At 35.5% G+C, this 20,595-nt stretch overlaps 1 protein-coding gene across 1 annotated transcript in view; it reads right to left on the bottom strand.

Annotated features, from left to right (window-relative positions):
- The window catches only part of NUP155 (nucleoporin 155), a 30,201-nt gene that overhangs the window by 1,998 nt on the left and 7,608 nt on the right, over positions 1-20,595 (bottom strand). The window contains exons 13-33 of the mRNA XM_083818457.1: positions 19,339-19,509; positions 18,216-18,326; positions 17,200-17,294; positions 15,533-15,621; positions 13,276-13,338; positions 13,015-13,165; positions 12,102-12,168; positions 11,110-11,228; positions 10,805-10,908; positions 9,618-9,751; positions 7,166-7,357; positions 6,641-6,779; positions 5,823-5,958; positions 5,247-5,400; positions 4,857-4,961; positions 4,567-4,721; positions 3,963-4,092; positions 3,608-3,721; positions 2,996-3,116; positions 2,108-2,218; positions 698-834 (exon numbers count right to left, since the gene is read on the bottom strand). Coding sequence (XP_083674583.1) covers positions 698-834; positions 2,108-2,218; positions 2,996-3,116; positions 3,608-3,721; positions 3,963-4,092; positions 4,567-4,721; positions 4,857-4,961; positions 5,247-5,400; positions 5,823-5,958; positions 6,641-6,779; positions 7,166-7,357; positions 9,618-9,751; positions 10,805-10,908; positions 11,110-11,228; positions 12,102-12,168; positions 13,015-13,165; positions 13,276-13,338; positions 15,533-15,621; positions 17,200-17,294; positions 18,216-18,326; positions 19,339-19,509 — 2,598 coding nt within the window. The remainder of the gene's footprint in view (positions 1-697; positions 835-2,107; positions 2,219-2,995; positions 3,117-3,607; positions 3,722-3,962; positions 4,093-4,566; positions 4,722-4,856; positions 4,962-5,246; positions 5,401-5,822; positions 5,959-6,640; positions 6,780-7,165; positions 7,358-9,617; positions 9,752-10,804; positions 10,909-11,109; positions 11,229-12,101; positions 12,169-13,014; positions 13,166-13,275; positions 13,339-15,532; positions 15,622-17,199; positions 17,295-18,215; positions 18,327-19,338; positions 19,510-20,595) is intronic.

Here is a 20,595-nt window from a genome sequence, read left to right as displayed (position 1 = left end):
GTTGTAACAACAATGTAAAAGAAGTACGAATTCTATCTTATATATATTCGATACATATTTTGAGTAATATTATGAGGTTTGAGTAGTAAAGCGTACATGAGATTAACTCAGTTTTCCTTTACCTAAGTCTGTGATATAACAGATTTTAGGAAGTTCTGCATTTCTTACACTGTGAGGGATCTGGATAAAATGAACCAAGTCGATGTTCTTTGTTTTAATTCAGAAAACCTGTTCTACAACCCCAGAGCTACAAATTTTATGCTGATTGCATAACCAAAAGTTAACTATTATTTATGCCTGTTGCATTGATTATATTGATGACAGTAATATAGCAAATGTGAATCAAGAATAGGAAAGAAATAAAATCAACGTATTCAAAATTTGATGTTCCTTCTGCAATATAACAATTCTAATCCTACTTAATACAAAATCAGCTTTAGGTGAAGTAAAAGGGTTAACAAGATCTAAACAATTTTCCTCACACTTTAGGATTCAAGTGAATAAAATCAACAGAAAAAAAAACAGCACTAAAACTCTTTGAATAAAAAAAGCTATGAAGTTGATACTTAGATATATCACAACTTTACATTTCTTTATATTTCCTGCCAAAAATTCTGATAGTAGTTGAAAAAAACTCCCACCCACCCACCCTTTTTTTTTTTTTCCTTTTTGTTCTGTGTGTGGCTATTTTCCTTACCCGTGCTTTGAACAACTGGTCATATACTTCAAGCAGCCTCGGCAATGGCACTCCAATTTCTTGCATGGTATATGTTACAAAACCTACATCCCAGTTCAAAGCACAGACCTGTTGCTCTAGAAACTGCACTAAAAAATCTGGAGGAAAAATAAAATGGGATGTTTAGATTCCAACTTGTTAATGGCAGTTTAGCAAAGAAGGTCATTTGAAAGTGATTTATTAGCTCTAAGTTTGATTTTCTGTCTTCCACACCTTTGTTGGCACTTTTCACTTGTGAAGCAGATGCAACAGTTTCTCCCAGGTTGCACAGGGGAAAGGATATGCTAAATGTAACTACCTCCAAAGATGGTATTACCAAAGATGGTATTAAGCTATCAGCAACACATGAGAGGGATTATTCAGACACCTTATTACAGTTCTACTATGGAACTGCTCTGTTAAGAAAATTATACTACCTTTTGTTTCAGCACAAAACATAGTATCATTTCATTTGCTAGACTAACTAGCTTTACCTTCAACACTACAGCATCTTTATCATGGTTAAGTGTCAGTAACAATATTTTAGTATTATTACAGTACCAATGTTATTTTAGAAAACATTTTCCAGATTTTTACATAATACCACGTTGTCAGAATGTTTGAGCACCTCCAAAACAGAAAGAAGGTCCAAAAGGATACAGAGATCTACTGAATTCTGTTTTTGAATGTGCCCCTGCAGGCAGCAGTGGATGCTTCAATAGACAACAGATAAATGTGTTTGCCTATAATCTTATTACATGCGTAAAACTGTATTTTTACTTTGTACTTCAATACAAACTTAACTACTTTGTGATTTGCACAGCTATCCAAAAGCAACTGTTGCTGCCTTCTAGGCTTCATTTACTTTCCGTTCAAGATTGATCTGTATATTCTGGCTAAATCCCTAGGTAAATTCTAGGAATTGCATCTGTAAAAGCCATAATGATTTTGTAAACACACAATTATAATACATTTACAAGATTTGAGGCAATTATGAATTCTATTTCTGCTTCTATTTCTGCTTCTGCTTTCCTCTCCTAAGTTCCTTGTCAAAGTCAGTGAGCAAGTTACAAGAACAATGCTTTTGTTACTAATTCCTTGGACAAAAAGGAAAAGCACCTCCCAGGTACCACCAGATCAACTCCATTACTACTGGTGGTTGAAGTAATACGTTGGTCCAGTTATAGTGAAAAATTTCACAAGAAACTACAGCAATTATGTAGTATCACAAGCATTGGAGGAGATAAAATTATCAATTTTCTTTCCTTTTATAAGATTTTTAAAGAGACAGACATTTCTTAGGTTAGAACCTTTTTAAAGATGCTGGAAAGAAATGTGAGACGCATTCAAGTAATGCAAGTATTTATTCACTATGCAGGCTAAACCACTTGCCTAAAGGAAAGTAACGAGGTGTGCCAGCATATATTTTTCCAAGCAATACCATCTTTAGACTAAGCGCTTGCATTCTGTCAGCAGGGCTCAGAGACACACTATCACTCAACTCTGAAAGAGAAAAGAAATCATTTCAAAAAGAATTTCAGAAAAAAAAGTTCCAAATTTACACACAACTACACTGAGATACTTAAATTTACTACTAACACCTTAAAAATCGTATGCTATATATGTCAGCACATAGTCAACAGATCAAAGTGAAAATTCAGCCCTTTCTGGTAAGCATGCACGTATATTCACAGATTTTTGCTTCCTTGAAGTTCCATGCAAGTAAATCTACTAAAAAGAAAAATATACAAAAAAACACAGTAAAATACCATCACCAAAAACTAACCAAAACCCAAACTACAACTAAATGTTTTCTCTCAAATCACTGCCAATGTTTGCACACTGGCAATCTTGAGCACAAAACAGAAGAAAAAAAACAGGAGGAGAGTGAATTACAAACTCATGATAAAGGTTGAGACAGATTATCACAACTGAGTGGCTAGACTTGTTGAGATGTGCCCAGTACTCTGCTTCTCTATAAATGGACAAAAATCCTTAAGCTTCTGCTGCTGTCAGTGGTATAAAAGCACTGAACTCCCTTAAGACTCTTTAGTCATTGTCAGGATAGACTTTCTCCTTTAGGCAAACAAACCAAAGGTACAAACATTAATGAATTGCTCATCAATTACATCTATCAAATATGTTACAGAATATTCCAGAAAAAATGCACTACACCTGAACAGTGTTATCAGTAGCAACACATAATCAGTCTTAAAAGCTTTAATTATAATGTTTTCCTATACTTCTAGTTTGAACCAATCTTAGTCCATTTAAACCTACCTTTCTCAATGATTTCTTGCCAGAGAGTTTGCACCAAGATAGGATCAGAATGACCTGCACAGTGTATAATTGCAAGCTTACACTCTGAAAGCTTGAAAGGGTCAGCAAATTCTCCATATAGCTGAAAGAAAAATGACCAGGTTTGGCATTTCAAATAGAATGAAGAATAAATTTTTAAAATCAATTTTTCTTTACTTTACACGGTAGATATCAGACTATAAATGGTGCACCACAAATAGGTGTTGTCAAATACTACATGAAAACGATTTTTATTTAATATATCTAGTTTAACTTCTTAAATATAATTCCCATTTTTTATATGAAGCCATAATTAATGCTGATGATTTTCTAATGTGACACTCCAATAAATAAAGAAATCTAAGAAGCTTAAGAAAGAATATCAACACATGGAAGAAATCAAAGTACTGAAGCCTGAAGAAATATCAAAGCACAGAAAAAGACAGTCTAGACTGTCATAAATACTCTGAGACCAGGAATGCTAAACAGTCTATCAGTTTTTATACTCAATGTAAGATCATTCTTTGCACTGCATGCCCCCTTAATCCCAAAATGTAATGAATTGACATTTAATACAGAGAAATTTGTAACCACCTTGGTTATATCCATCAGCTCAGCATCAAGCTGGGAGACAGCATCTTGCACTGAAGAATGATGGGAATATTGCCGTTGTAATGTTTCTTGTATTTGAAGCTGAATCCTCGCAACCTTGGGTAAAAACAATTTCAAGCTTGGATTAATTTAATCAAATCTTACGAATACACCCAGTATTAACATTACCTTATTTAAATGTAGATGCGTTACTGCCTTACATCCCAGAGTATCAACCGCATAACTTAAAAATACTGAAAATTTTCTACAGATTTGGTAATAAAAATGCCATGTGCAATGTGTGGACCAAGTGCTGTAATACAGACACAATGTATCTTAAATAAGTAGTTTTTCTTACTTCCATTTTTTCTTCAAGTTCATGTAGGAATTCACCATCTGCGGCTATAGAAGATACGGTAGTAGAACTTTTGGCACTCAAAATAGCACGTGCGATGTATTCAAGACGCTGCTGTAGAGAAATTTCTGTGCTGCAAAACAAATATTTACTGTGCAAAATAGGTATCAAGTATAATTATATCAGAGTTAGTCATACTCTAACTAGACCCTGGAAAAGTTAGCGAGTGTCTTCTCCTGGATTTTACTAAGACATGCAAAACATTATACCCAAACCATGTAACCCCCTTTTTGTGCATGCACAGTTACAGTGCGATTCTCAATCAGCTGCTCTACAGTTACACAAATGCATTATAAATGCATTATAAAGTTCTGCATCAGAAATAACCACTTCATACACTATACTTACAACAGGAATTACATTGCAAGCTAATGCATAATACATAAAATACACATTTCATTTTTTTCAAGAATGCCCCAGATTGAAAACTAACATACTCCATTCATTCACTTTTTTTTTTTTTTTTCCAGCAAATGCCTTGGGCATTGGCCTTTTCTTAAAATATCTATACATCAAGATTTTTGTTTAAGTCACATATAATCCATACCTATGTAGGTCAGCCAATTTAGCCAAGACTCGGGCTGCGTTACTGAAATTCCTGTTCTTTTCAAAGTATCTCCACAGTAAATCCATATAACGGACTTTGTTTTGGTCAATCTTGGTCATCCGCACAAGGTAGGGTTCCAAAAAGGGGGCAGTCACCTGCAAAGGTCATAAAGACAACAATTATATGCTTGCTCTCTCCTCTCTTTTAAAGCATCAGCATTATTACATTTAACTCGTCTAGTCCAGTGGAACCCTCCAAAAAATTATTTCCTTGAATACAGATGAGCTCACCTGTAATAGTTTGTCAGCCAAATCAACTTGTATCAACCAGTTGTAAAGTGCAATACTAAAGAGTTCATCCGTTGAACGTTGAGCTAGCTTTAGCATTTGTTCAAACTAAGGGGAAAGAAAGACCAAAACTGTTATTCCAGAAGAGGTTACATTACATCAAGTACTGAATATGTACATGTCAATCTTTAGTTATTTAGTTTCCTGTGGTATATCATCATTTTTTTTAACATTCCACACAGAAGCCAATTCATGACAAACCTTAACTTTTATCTGTTATGCTAATCTATTCCAAATGTCCTTTTTTATTTATTATTTTTTTTTACTTTCTACACCACTTCTAATCACACTTTTCTGAGTGTAGTCACTATTTTTTTTTTTCAGTTTTCTTACATGGTGTCCTGCTTCTTCATTGCTTAGCATGTTGGGGTCAGATGACAGCACTGGAGGACCTGGCTTTTTGGGTACGCTGGGAGACTGGGGAGCAGCTTTGCTTTGATTCACTAACTCCTGAAGGGTGTCAGTGATACACTTGTAGCTGTTAAGTCTGTAAATAGAGCAAAACAAAAAAGCCTAACAATTTTCATTGTAACTATCTATGAAGTTCTACTTCTTTTTTATTTTATACCTTAGTAGGCATAATTACTAAAATTAAAAAAGGTCAGGTAGTATTATCAGCTAGTTCGTGCAATCTAGTTTATTCACAGTTATCTTTCTAACAAATAATTCTGTAATGTTCAGATCACAATATTTTCTGTGTATTTCAGTTTACCCTCTGTTCCAAATTAAATTGGTGTCATATTAATTATATTCTAGGAAAGTACGTTGGGCAAAACCCTCTACATTGTGTCTGTTATTCTAAAATGCTTGCTTGTCATTACCCTCCACACCTTCCCCAAAAGGCTACTTTTCCAGTCACTTGAAATCAAGTACCCCATATAAAGTTAACAACATATCATGAAAACTTGCCTCTCTTGAAAAGCTTGGAGTCCAACAACATCCTCTTCTGGTTCTCCATTTTTATAGAAATGAAGGCCAAGACCTTGGGGATCTTTCTTCTCAGCAGCAGTAAGAGACAGTTCTACTACTCCCTCATAGAAACGCACTACAAATAAATAAAAATTAAAAACAAACAAACAAAACCCACAAATAACATCGTTCGATATTGTATTAAATTTATGACAAATTTTAAGTGACAACAAACACTACTCATTTTATCAAGCAAGAAAAAATAAACCCTACTCACTCTGGTCTGTATCTTATAAAGTTTTATGCCTATTCCTTTGGGATTATATCTAAGTTTGAAATTACATATTTGTACAACAAAGGCTGAAATCTTGACTGTTAAGACAGTTATATCTCCTTTAAATTATGTACTAGCTTCTGCTACACAAGATATGATTCAGAACCATCTTTCAAAGAGCTCATATTGTATAAAGACTCACCCCACAAAATACTATCATTTACCCTCTGCTTATATTCAGTCCAACAACTTTGCTAGAAACATTTTACTACATGCATGGAAAAAATTGAAAGCGGAACAGAGGAAGTGGATAGGAATACTTTTATACAGAAGTGTTTATTTTTGTTTGCTGGTGAAATCTAGAAAGGCTTTAAACAAGAACAGGTTGATATATGTTATTTGTGAGAGTTATTAAGAAACTGTTTATGGTAAAACATCACTGTACGATCAGTTAGAAGTCAGAAAACAAAACAAAACAAGAGAATGTCATGAAATGATATAACAGAAACTGCTTAGCAGAAAAAGATCAGTGATTGCCTCTTACCTTGCCTATATTGCGCACAAACATTAGCAAGGTCTACTTGATTGCTAATCTTTTGGTACTCTTTCAGTGACTCTCTTAGCATCTTCTCTTTTTCCAGTTTGTTTTGAGCCTGTCGAGATCGCTGAAGCAGTTCATTTGCCTACAGATAAATGGTGGGAAAATGAAAATTATTCACATTGAGTGAGTTAACAGGTTATTATGCCAAGCTTCACAGATGAAACAATAGAAAAATCGTCTCAAAAAAACCTCATTTTGTCAGCTGATAATAGCCATAATGCCTCAACCCATATTCAGGACCTTGTACTTAGACATGTTGACCTTCATAAGGTTTGCAGGGGCTCATTTCTCAAGACTATCAAGGTCCCTCTGGATGGCACACTTTCCCTTCAGCATGTTGACCACACCACTTAGCTTGGTGTTGTCAGCAAACATGCTGAGGGTGCACTTGATCCCATGCTGCATTTACATTCTAATACACTCTCTAATGCTGTGTTTTGGTGCTATAAAATCTGGAAGTGAACTTACCTTGGAACAGACAGCATCATCAGTGCTATAGAGAAGAGGACAGATATCTTGCAAATGGGCACTGATACCATCCACAGCAGCATTATCTCTGATATAACAGTTTATAAGAGAAGCAATGAGTGCTCCAGTCAACTCTCTGTCTCTAATTACCAAGTCTTTGAAAGCAGTAATCTTAAGATGTTCTTGAAGTTCCTAAAGACAGACAGAATTTCATTAGCTCAAAGATTTTACTGAAAGTAAAAATCATAGAATCATTCAGGTTGGAAAAGATCTCTAAGATCATCTAGTCCAACCTTTAGCCTAGTACTGAGAAGTCCACCACTAGATCAAGCTACTAAGTTCTACATATACACATTTCCTGATGACCTCCAGGGATGGTGACTCAACCACTTCCTAGGCAGCCTATTCCAATGCCCCACAACTCTTTTAGTAAAGAAATTTCTCTTAATATCCAAACTTAATCTCCCCTGGCACCACTTGTGGCCATTTCCCCTCATCTTTTCACTTGGTGCTTGGGAGAAGAGCCTGAGCCCCACCTCACTACAACCTCCTTTAAGGTAACTGTAAAGTACAGTAAGGTCTCTCCTGAGCCTTCTTTTCTCAAAGCTAAAAAACCCCAGCTCACTCAACCACTCCTCATAAAACTTGTTCTTAAGCTTTCTCTTCACCAGCTTTGTTGCCCTTCTTTGGGCACAATGTTTTGGACACAAAATGTTACAGCAAAGTTATCTGGTTCCAGAAAATAAACACATGCAAAGCTCCAAGGACTAAAGTATAGACAGCACAGAAATACATTTTATATAGCAAAATGGGAAGTATTAGAGAGGAAAGCACAATCAGTGAAAAGTACTAGATTCTCAAATGCCAAAGGACATTGAGAACTCTATACATCTTCCTGTTACCTACACTGTGTGTCACTTCTCTGTGAGAAAGGAATAAGCAGTTTTTCCTGTACTTCACAGGGCACTGTCAGAATGCACATGCTATAAAATGAGTACATGACGGTTTTTAATAACGGGAACCATCCGAGTACGGTCATAGATGAAAACAACAACAGATGTAGAATGAGAAGGAAGTTTTAAAAAAGTTTATAATGTTTTTTAGAAGTTTATAATGCTTTATAAAAAACATCTTTCTGCTTTTTTATATTAAGTTACACAGAAAGTTGTTCATCTTTCTGAAATTATTAGGAACATTTGCTCATATAGAGCTAGCTGCCAGTAGTGTCTATTGATGACCACTGGATTAAAATAAAATACTATTACAAAAACTCTAAAACTATTGTAGGGAGAGAAAAAGGTTTTACTTGTTAAACGATTAGTTAACTCCTTGTTCATCACAAGGGAAAAGCTGCCTGTGAGAAATCATGTTAACTCCCAAGATGACAATGTGAAAAGCTTCAACATTTGGGCATTTATAAAACTTAAAAATTGTTCTTTTTAGTGATAAAGAAAACAACTTTTAAAATAATAAATTCTTCTGTGAAGTGCTAGAATAGAATGCTGAATTTTCATATAATTAACAGATGCAAATCCAAGATTAGCAGAGGGTACAGAGTAGTAGCACCCATAGTTCTGCAAGTTTCCTTCCTTACAAACAAGGAGAGACTGACAGAACTTGTTTAGCCTGGAGAAGAGAAGGCTTGGGATGGGAGGAGGGGGAAATCTTCCTAATATTTGTAAATAATTGGTAGAAGGGTGTAAATAAGACAGAGCCAGATTTTTCTCAGTGGTACCCAGTAACAAGACAACATAAAATGGACAGAAGTTAAAACACAGGAAATAACTCCTTGATATATTATTCTTCTTCTTGTTATTATTATTGTTATTTTACTGTAAGGGTGTCTGAACACTGGAACAGGTTGTCAAGAGAGGTTGTGGAGTTTCTGTCCTTGGAGATGTCTAGTCAAGACCTGACTAGACATGGGCAATTTGCTTTAGAGTTGACTCTACTCTGAGCAGCAGGAGGCAGACTAGATGATCTCCAGGTGATCCTTCCAACGTCAGCTGTTCTGTGACACATTCTAGACCTCTGCACTCTTAAGTGCAGGGTCTGAAGTCTCTACAACACTATTGCTTTCCACCATAAAAAACCCTCTAATAACAGTAAAGCAAACAATTTCCTCTAGGCTGGGCAACATTAGTCTACTCCTTCCAGTACACATCCTGCAGAATGTGCTCAAAGTTTCAGCATACCAATTTTTAAAACACACTTAATAAAAAATGTTAGTGACACATCCAGTTAGCTAAAATTGGGTGATGAGATCAATACTATTGGAAGTCTCTTAAAAATAAACACTTGCATCCTGAATAAAAATCTATATGCAGTTTAAAATTCATAATCTGCCCCACAGTAAGTTAAAGTAATACCCCTTTAGGAGTATTTACATAGCAAAAAGAAATTCAGGCTTATTAAATATGTAAGAATTAAAGTCAGGTAATTCAGATCATACCTTCTGAAGCTCACCCACAACAACATTAAATTGGTGCTCACACAGCAATTTCCATAAAGCTAGTGCCTGACAGGTTTTGCGAACAAGCTGCTGGATGCCTTGAAGTGAAGTTTTCTCAGTTAACTGTGCCTCAGCTGAAAAAGCAAGAGAATGTCAACAAGTAACTATGTTTTACATGTTTTGAATTAGTATGTCGATTTTTGAGGTTTTACAAAAACAGTCTCTTAAATTTCCAATGTTTCTTCTCCTCCATTCTTGATTAATGCTTTTTAGCTTTTTGGAGGAAAGTTCCTTGTTAACATTTCCCCCAAACAAATACCATCTGTTCACGTTTATTGCAAACTAGGAGGAGTCTTTTCTGAAAAGTATGGCTTCATGTGACTGCAATGGATTTCCATAATCAGTATCAAGTTTTACCTTGATTATTCATAAATATTTCTTATATATGTATTATAATGAATATAAAATAAATAAAAACAAAACCATACATATTCTATTCTTATTGATTACCTGCATTTGCTTTTAAAAAGAACTATTATAATTACATCTTTGGTTAACACCGTACACTGTCTTTAAAGCTCAGGTCTGAATGAAATGACTACACTGAAAACTAGCAAGATGTATTATATTCACTGAAAGAATATAATGGGCATACTTATTACATGGGTTGAACATAATTGCAACAATTTTTGTCTTTACTTTTCATTGAATCATAGAATGGTTTGGTTTGGAAGGGACCTTTAAGAACAACTCCTAGCTCCAACCCCCCTGCCACAGGCAGGGACACCTCCCACCAGACCAGGCTGCCCAAAGCCCCATCAGCCTGGCCTTGAGCACTTCCAAGGACGGGGCATCCACAGCTTCTGTGGGCAGCCTGTGCCTGTGCTTCACTTCCTTCAAAGGAAAGAATTTCTTCCTAATGTCTAATCTAAACCTGCCCCCTTTTAGTTTAAAGCCATTCTCCCTTGCCCTATCACTCCACTCCCTGACAAAGAGTCCCTCCCCAGCTTTCCTGTAGGCCCCCTTTAGGTACTGGAAGTCTGCAATGGGGTACCTCCAGAGCCTTCTCTTCTCCAGGCTGAACAACCCCAACTCCCTCAGCCTGTCTTCATAGGAAGGGTTCTACAGCCCTTCAACATCCAGATGCACAATTCCCTTATGCTTCTAATTTAAAAGTAATTGCATACCGTGATATTTCCTCTGGAGTTCTTGTTGCACTTGCTGAGAGCTTCCACCATCAGGCCTCATGAAACCCAGGAGCCTCTGTTGGAGATTAGCTGGTGTGCTGAAACTGCAATTCCAAAACAGAGAGATAGTAATTTGATGACAAATACTGAATATTTTAAAGAGATGAAATCCAACACATTGTTTTTAGCATCTGAATAGTTGAAGCTGAAGACCATATAGACTTCAACTCAACAAACAGATGTGCATGGATTAATTTTCAAGAGCTGGACATTAAATACGACTAGCATAACACACAGAATAATACCTTGGGTTTCCAAGAGCTCCTACTGTAGCAAACTGAGAATTTCTATCCAGAAATTCTTGTAAACCTTTGAGTTCTTGTAGTACACATTCCAGCACATGGGATGGAACACTGCTTTCTACCTGCAACAGACAGCAATTTTCATTACAGAAGGCTTAGACATTCCAAAACATTTCTCCAAAAGTTTACAATTTTAAGCTAAAGCCACTAAAAAGACAAATACAAAGAGGGTGCAACAAATAAGCTGCACAATAGTAATGCTATCACTATAACACCGTATCAGTTATACCACACTTCTTAGGGAGGGGTGGAAAGTGTGAAAAGGACGTAGTCCTCCTAAGACATACAATATTAGACACTACTTTCTTTGACTCTCTGATAGACAAATCAGCTGTGTTTTACCATTTCCAACTCTGAATCACAATGACTGAGCATCACTAAGACAAACTGTAACTGCCAGGGTGTTCCTGAGTCTCCCAGTTGCCTTGTAACTGGAGGAGGAAGGTTTATGTAACAGTTACTTTTGCATTGCTGAAGTTACTCAGTTCAGGATTATATTAACATTCGAAGTCAGAAAACATTTTGTTGTTTTGACCATGAACAAAAAGTGAAATGCAAAGGTATTAGTGAGGAAGATGCTGGAAAACTGTCTTATGTACTTATATAACTGCAATGTTTATTCTAATCCACCAAATCATTTCATTTTTAGGCTTTGTCTGGATGGGGTATGCAGAAATAAAGGAAGTGAAATCACTAAACACAGAAGAAACTGGCCATTGACAATTGATAACAGGTAACATTCAAAATAGTAACTTAAAAAGATTTTAACTTACAACTAATTCATAGCTAAGCACTTAAATATAATAAAAAAACACATTACAATGAGAATTATGTTTTTTTTTTTCCTGGTAAGTTTTTAATTGGGAATAAATGTATAAAGGGCTTCAGAGATATTCTGAAAGGAACTTTTAAAAATACAACAAACTTTTACATACTGCAACAACTTCTCGATTGCCACTTTTGAAAACTCGCTCCACCACTATACTGCCATCCCAAATATTTCTGCAATATAAACCAGAATTGTGTTAAAAGCCACAAGTATCACAAGTTTGCACATTTTCTACATAGAATTTCTTAAAGAAATAGGAATGTTTTTGATTCAAGGTCTAACAAAGATCTGGATGAAAATTAAACATTGAAAAAAAAATTAAATAAATAAAAAAACAGCAACCCACGATGGCATTGTATGTTTCTGCATAGCACATGTATAGACAATTAAAAAAATTCAAATTTTAAATCTTAAATCTAATGAGGGTTTATGCTCTCAAAAAATTTATAGATGGGTCAATATTATTCTCTGGAAATATAATGTAGGCAAACAAGTGCCAAAAAACAAATAACAAATGTCATAACAAATCTTTCCCACCCAGCAAAGGGGGAAAACCAACATAAGAAGAGCTCTGTTCTTGGTTGGAGAGTTTAGAAACACATGACCCAACATCCACATAACAGAATCTTCTTTAGTCTGGCTTTGTCATTCTGATTTTTACACTGTTTTTAAAGCTTCCTAACAGAAAAGACTTCAAGCTAGGATTTTGATCCTGCAAGTCCTGCATTTCTGCAGGACTCATAGGACTAAAAAATAAAACGGAAGTTCTCAGAGTTGTGCATATTGCAAGGTCAACGTCTAAGCAACTTTCCTGTCCTAACCATTCACTGAATGTAGAACTATTAATAGAGCTGTAAAGAGAATCTGCTATATCAACAGCTGCTTAGAAATCTCAAAATAAATGTACTTTATTAGTCTTATCTTTACATGCTATTACGAGAGAATCCATCACCTACAAGTGTTACAGGACAGAAAAATTATGAAATGAATTGTGTGATGGTTTTACATGAACACCTCACCCTATAATCCGAGCAAAGTATATGCAGATGCCATTGTGTCTTCCAGAAAATACTATCTCCGGACCCATCATACCGCTAATAGATGTACCAGGGTGAGACATGGAATTCCCAGAAGGAAACATGGGGGTTGACATACCAGGAGACTGTAAAGCTAGGATAAAGGTAGGCAAATATTACTCCATTTATTTTGGATGAAAATAAAGAAGAAAAAGCCTACTTGAAAAAAATCCTCCATTCCTCCAGCAGAGAAAGAGTAGTTACCTTGCCCATGTGTTGTCAAAAAGCTAGGATTAGGATATGGAGTATCAACAGTCAGCTGGGAAACTAAAAAGGAAGAGAAGAAAAAGTTTTGTTTTTTTTTTTTTTTTAAATACAATCCACAGAAACCCTATGCAAAAGCAGCAAAGTTGTCAAACCATGTACTTTAAAGTTAGAAAACACAGCCTTTACAGATTCAAACAGCTTTTAATTACAGGTAAATAAAAAATTGCATTAATTTCTGTTGGACACAACACTCTGTAAGTTAACCAAACAGATATGATTCTTTCAACAACAGTTATTAAGCATTTTTGCTTTCAGCATTCATGTATGATTTGTTTCACACCATCAGCTCTCTGCACTGATTATCCACATGCATTTTCTTGTTGCTCATCTTCTGACTGCTCCTGTTCCTGATATAGGCACCTACTCTCAAAGCATTCACTTTGAGTCATTTAGATCATTTCAAAGAATACCAGTTTTAACTTTGAAACGCTAAACTGGAAGAAGCTATTTTTACTTTTACACCTTACGTGTTGCTGCTGGACACACACTACAGCAACACTGCTTGGGACACTCAGTTTGACATGTCATGAGTCTGTTTTTCCCCAAGTGAACATGGACTCATATTCAGTTGAGGATTTTCAACTCTTCTGCAAATTAATACTTGACCTAAAAGTACAAAGTATGATGAGCACATGTGGTCGCCTATGAAAATGTCCATGTGCCAGCAGCATGTAAGATGATACAACATGGAAAGGTCAACAAAACTCTCACCCTGAAAAACTGGTTTGTATCAAAGAATCAGTCCTTCTTGCCTTATTCACTACAGTTCTCTCAACTTTGCAACATACTACAGTGCAAAAGATAAAGTCTTTCACTGACCAATCCAAGTTCTGAAAGCAAATTCTCCTGTGTGCCAAAGCAAAAAATGATCTTGCAAGAAAAGTAGCATGCAAATATCTGACTAGACTTTCAACAGGGAGAACACAAGGGGCCTGGACTTGTAACACTAACATTATCTTAATGTAGTTTCACATGCAAAGTTTCAAGGTGTTTTCAAAATATTCTGTCAGCACTGTTCTGACCCACCGCATGAGTTATCCACAATATCAGAATATAAATTTCACATGACAGTTCTCTACCCTGTGAACAAATAGAGTGAGCAGTGGCAGAAGAATGGTGCTGTCTTCCACATGGACCTGTCGCTGAAGCAAAATAAAAAAACACACTTTGACACTACATTTCAAAAGGGTATATACGACTGCCAGTTATTAAAAAACAAAAACAAAAACAAACAAACATTTAGACTTGGGAAAAATGCATGTACTTCCCGTAAGAGTAAATTTCAGTGATTAAAGAGCTTTCTAGCATTTCCCCCACACCCTTCTTTCGCTCTTATTCTGCTCCTAGCACCTGTCCTCTCCGTACCTGCTGTCTTCTTTAAGTCCTATTTAATTTTACATTCTTATGCCTTGCCTCTCCTCCTGCCTACATTGCAATTATTCCACACTATCAAAGCTTGGAAAGTGATGTAATTGATGTGCTATAGATAGCCACTGTTCTTAGCATGTCAATCACAGTTAAGAATTCTGAAAGAGAATCAACTAAAACTTTATCTAAAACATTTTAGTGTGCACATTTCTCCGATATGTTTGAGTTTGGATGTAGGTCAAAACCAGTACTAAAATTGAATTTCTTTGCATTCCAGGCAATCAAGTTTTTTCCCAAATCTGGTATGTAAAATTCAGTGCCATGCGTCAAATATGCTTAAAGGATCTTGGAAATTAACTAAGTAATCCCTGATAAAATAAATAAATAAATTCACTAGTTTAATCAGAGTTCCAAATATATCATTAATTGCTTTTAAAAAAAACACAACTCCTATGATCTGGAATTCAATGAGTTAACATGTCAGCAGGTAACTTCCTTAAGCAATTGTAGAAGACTGGACAAAATCTAAGTGGATACAGATAATATGGAAGGGACTCCAATACATATGATGTTCAAGGAAGACTAGGTACTATTCTCATTTTTATGTGGCACTGATGACCTGAGCAGAAACCAAGCGCTGAAGCTTGAGCTTTTACAGGGAGAAATCACACAAATGACTAATTTGTTATGACACTGCAAGGTACTCTGATACAGCCACGTAATAAGCAAGTAATCTTGAACACAGGAACTTGTAAGAAGACAAAATGCAAGATATTTAAAGGAAAAAACAAAACTCGTCCAAAACCATGAAATGGTTGCTACTCACCAGCAGAAATGGGAGAACCTAAAATAGGTCCAACGTTGCTTGGAGGAGGCAGAGCTGATGGAAATCTCATTTGTGCCTCTCCACCATACCTAAAGTTTATATGCAAAGAAAAAGATTCCTCACACTTCATACATACTCTATTTACTTTTTGTATCTTGGAAAATTAGCTGCAATTTTGGGATTCTTTTAAAATGAAGAACAAAATATCAGCACAACTTTTCAGAAATATCTGTGACTGTGAGATACTCATTTTGGCACATAAAAAGAAAGCTAACTGAAGTAATGTTATATGAAAGGCATTAACATATGTAACTGCAAAGTTAAATGAACAACTAAGTCATATTCTTCATGGATGTTCTATGGCGATATGATCAGAGGTTAAAGATGAATTTACCACTCCTCAAAACAGGCTTATGCTTTAGTATCTTTTTAAAGTTTGCCTATACATGAACATTGGAAGAAAACAGTTGAGATGGCCCAAGCTCATCTTTCTATGGTCCAAAAGTAATTTCTGTCCACCTCGCTCCTACAGTGCTACACGAGCCCTAAAAGGCTACAAACCATTTTCCCTCAAGCAACTATTCATGACACCTCCTTAAATGACAGGGAAACCTCACTCAATAGCCCTAGCCTTTTTTCAGCACCTGAAACTTTGTGCTATGGCAAAGCAACTGAAGTATCAACTTGCCAATACATCTTCAAAGCCACAAGAACTAATTCTACAGCAATACTATCCCAATTCTTGGACACTTCATGTATGTTTCCTGGGATATAATATACTTTAAGAAGTGATCAAATAGCCTCTCCAATTCTATACTGAAAGAAATACAGCTACACAAGTCATACATATCATTAGAACTCACAAAGAACAAAAATACCTAGCTGCTAGTGGGAGAACATTTACCACAAGACAATCAGCTCTATAACATCCAATCTTCAACTAGACTGATAAAACAGTTCAAGAAGTTACTGGAAATAACCTAGACATAAGAATTCATAAGTTTACTACCTAGTAAGTGCCAGGATGCATAAGAAACACTATATTACAAATAATTTACCTTATCATCTTCTATTTCAAAGTTACAAACTACTTTCTCAGTACAGTATAATCATGCTACCACCTATTTGATCTGCTAAGATTGCCTATTGATTCTGCAGTCATCAAGTAAATTACCTTTTAGGTTATCTGGTAAAATGAACATTAGTTCTCATGTTGTATTTAATCTTAAGCATGTTGTCTTTTATCTCCAATTCAAATGACGGCTTGGGGATTCTAAATTCGTCTGTTCTTTTTCCAACTGTGTTGGTGTGATTAAATATATTACTTCTCTTTACACACCCTGCTTCAACAAACCAGGATACTCTGAAGTATAGATAAGCGAACTTCAAGCAGATTAAACTACATTTTGAATAACTTCTGCACATGAAATACATGACTTGAAAGCATCCAGGAGAGGAACTATCCAGAACTGCCAACTACAGGAAGCTTCCTTTGCTGGCAAGACCTAAATAGTGCAGAAGTGTATTCCACCAAGTTTAATAGTCTATGCTCATTTTAAAACAATGCTTACTCAGGGAGCAGGTTAAAGAGACTGTATGATTCTTTAGTGGCTGTAGTGATCCTGAGCATACTGTTCAGAACAACACACACACCAGTTGAAACTTACCTGAAGAATGCTCGCGTAGCCCAGGCAGATACTTCTCTATCACATGCAGCATTAGAACAGGCCAAGATAAGGCAAGTGGCACAGGCCTGATCCTCCTAGAGCATATTATGCTGTCAGTGTGGCAGCTTATATCAAGTTGTTAAGAAATATGAAGATGTTCTACTGATCAATAACTAAACAGGAAATACTTTTTGCATCATTTTATCTAGAAGGCAAGGAAATCAGCTCTTTCCCACCACAGAAATGAAGTGAATTAAATTGAGACATCTCACTGTAGCAGGATAAACTTCTGTTATACACAGCTTTTGCAAGCTCAGTATGGTTACTGGTAGGAAACAATCTCCATGTCTATCACCTAATTATGAGTAAAAGTTATGAAATTTCTACAGACACAAATTAAGATTGTTTGAAGAAAAAGATCTATACAAGTAATAATGGATGGCATATCCTAATGGACTGTTAAAATATCACTTAGTATGTCTTAAATCAAAGCACAAGACAATAGATTACTGTGAACATTCATTACAGGTACTATCATTACTAGTCAAATTAAATTCATAATTCACTATAGCTTCCTTCCTGCTTGTTTGTTATTTATCCTAAGCAAAAAGTAGACCAATTCTAGACAGTTGTACTGGCCTTCAAAATGTAAAAACCTCTAATAGTGGTATGGATTCAACTTTTTTTTAAAGAAAACTATCTCCTCTGGTCTTAGCTCGACTCCTTTCTTAAACTAAGAACTGCGTTGTACTCCTGCATACAAGAATTTCAGGAAAAGTGATCTACGCTTCAATTTTTAGATATCATAAAATAAGGAATTATATCTCAGTATACAATCTTGTTTTATGCAGACAATACAGAAGGAAAAGCTAATACTTGAAACAATAAATGAAAAGTTAACTAGAATTTCGTAGTAACAACAAAAAAGACACGTAATACAGAATGCAATTAGATTTCCAGTAATGCCAGTTAAGTATTATAAATCTTGTATTTCATAACAAGTCAAAAATTCTTACCTGATGCAACTTGAAAAATCTTTCAATCTCTTCTCCATCTCCACCTACATTGCTAACAAGAAGATGCCGCAGCTGGTCAACAGGTCTGAGTTTATGAAACATAAAGCTCCCCTAAAAATACCCAGAATAATACAAAGTTAGAATAAAGTCACTTTACTGGTCATACCAACGCCTTTCCCAACAATCTTTAACTTTACTGCTCTCCAAGTTTTCCTCAATTACACTATTGGATCAAAGTGTAACATAAACGGTAGCTAAAGCCTAGCTCCCGTTCAAATGCTGAAAATTCTCTAGCAAGAAGGCAAAAAAAAATAAAATACTGCAATGGCTATATACCTCCCAAAAACAGAGTTTTGCTCCTCTTAACCTAGTATGAAGCACACAACACAAACATAAAGCCTTTCATTCTCTTTATATGCTTGCTCTATGTATCTCATAAATCTTCAAAATTGCCTGGAAAAAAATTAGGACCAAAAGCGTGGTAAGACTATTTTGCCTGCATCCACACTAATGGGAGAGGGTCTGACTAGCTACCATGAAATAAATGGAAGTTGAGTCTAAAGGTTGCAAAACATTAATGATTTATTAAACCTCTTTTAAAATTCCTTATTTGTTAAGAAAGTAAGTACCCTAAAATATCAGAGAATGTAATAAGAAACGGGAAGCTTTATTTTTAAAAAACAAACAAGAACAATTAAAAAAAACTTTTCTGGACTTCTATAACAAAGAAAAATTCTTTGTTCAAATTTCAGTTTCTAACCATATTTACTCAAACCATACTTTCTGGTCAGCCCTTTTCTGTTTCAATTTTATACAACCATGAATTTGAACAAGGTTAAAAGAATGTTTCACATGATCTGTATCTACCAGGGTTCTGTCTCCTCAGGCCAACAGAAGTGATTAATGCACTGTACAAGAGAAGCTGTCTCAATAGCTTTGAGTCAATTTATAATATGTACTGACAGTTTCAGCAATATTCCTCTTTTCCTTTTATGTTCAGAACAAAATCATAAAAATTCATTCAAAATCAATAAACTATGAATAAACATTTACAGATTTGCATCAGTCTTTCACCTTTATACTTATTCTTTTGATTTCCTATATTAAGAGGAGCAATACTCACCTGGGCTGAAAGCAGAACAAACTTCTTAGGTGGCAGCATGTGTTGCTGCACAACAACAGGGGAATCAGTTATTGGAACAATATCTTTATTGAGAGGTGTCACAATCTTCTGAACTTTAAATTCATCAATAGCAGAAAGAGCCCAGGAATGCCCATCAACACGGGTGGTCATCTGAACAACAGATAAACAACTCCAAAGTTTGATAACAGTCACGGATTTTGTACATTGTGGAGATATTTTACTATTTACAATTTAAAATTACACAGGCAAGAAACTATTATTGACACAAGAAATCTCAGAGGAAATGAGCAAGTTCTTGCATCATCTAGCAGACTATCAGCAAATTTGCAGCTATATATTGCTTCTTTTGTGGGATAGGGACAGTGTTTTTTAAGGGTAAAACAACTCGTACAGTGCTTTTAGTGAAGCCACCATATAAACAGAGACAATCTGCTAAACATATCAGAATCAAATACCGAAGTTATTATGAATTTTATTTATTTTTTACGGAAACCAAACATACTCCTACTGATCATAAGGGTTTGGGAGATTTTCACACTAGTAGATTTTCACAATGGTAGAGATTCTACCATTGCCCCATACTCTTCTTGGACATGTTAAAAAGCAGCAGAAGAGCCTAGTCTTGCTTCAGTGCTGAAATACATGTAATGTTCTCTCTGATGTGATGCATAAGGCAACTAAACCAAGCCCCTCTTACAAACTACTGTAACAACTATGGAAAAAAAAAGGAAAAAAGGAGTGAAATAATGAAGAGATTGATCAGAAATTGATCATGCCTGAAAATTAATCAATATGTGACATATCTGTTTAAGTAAAGAATTCCAGTATCCAATTCCAGTATCTCTACCATCTGTATTTTAGACAAACCTCCTTGCCAAATTTTATACTTGTCAATGAACACCACTTTGCACTGGGGATCATGCCTTGTACATAATTGTATGTAGCATGCAGCATGCCACAGACAACAATATGACACAAGTAAGACTTTTTCCTATATGTTAATTCTAAGTCGTCTTAGAGGTCAAAGCAATCGGTTTTCATACATAGCCTGCATGAAGCTATACAGTATGGATGAACTGGAAATTCCTACTAAGATACCAGTTTCCATTTACTGTCTAACATGCCTGCTAAACTTTTTTTTTTTTTTTAAATTTAAAGCTTATTGATTAGTAGCTTTGTAAGTGTTTCTAAACTTCTCATGTAAGTTTTTCATCAACCTACTAATTTCTTGCAGAT

This window comes from Anser anser, assembly GCF_964211835.1.
Source record: "Anser anser genome assembly, chromosome: Z".
Taxonomy (NCBI): Eukaryota; Metazoa; Chordata; class Aves; order Anseriformes; family Anatidae; genus Anser; species Anser anser.
Note: the sequence above shows the minus strand (reverse complement) of the source record. Positions and strands in the feature narration are given on the sequence as shown.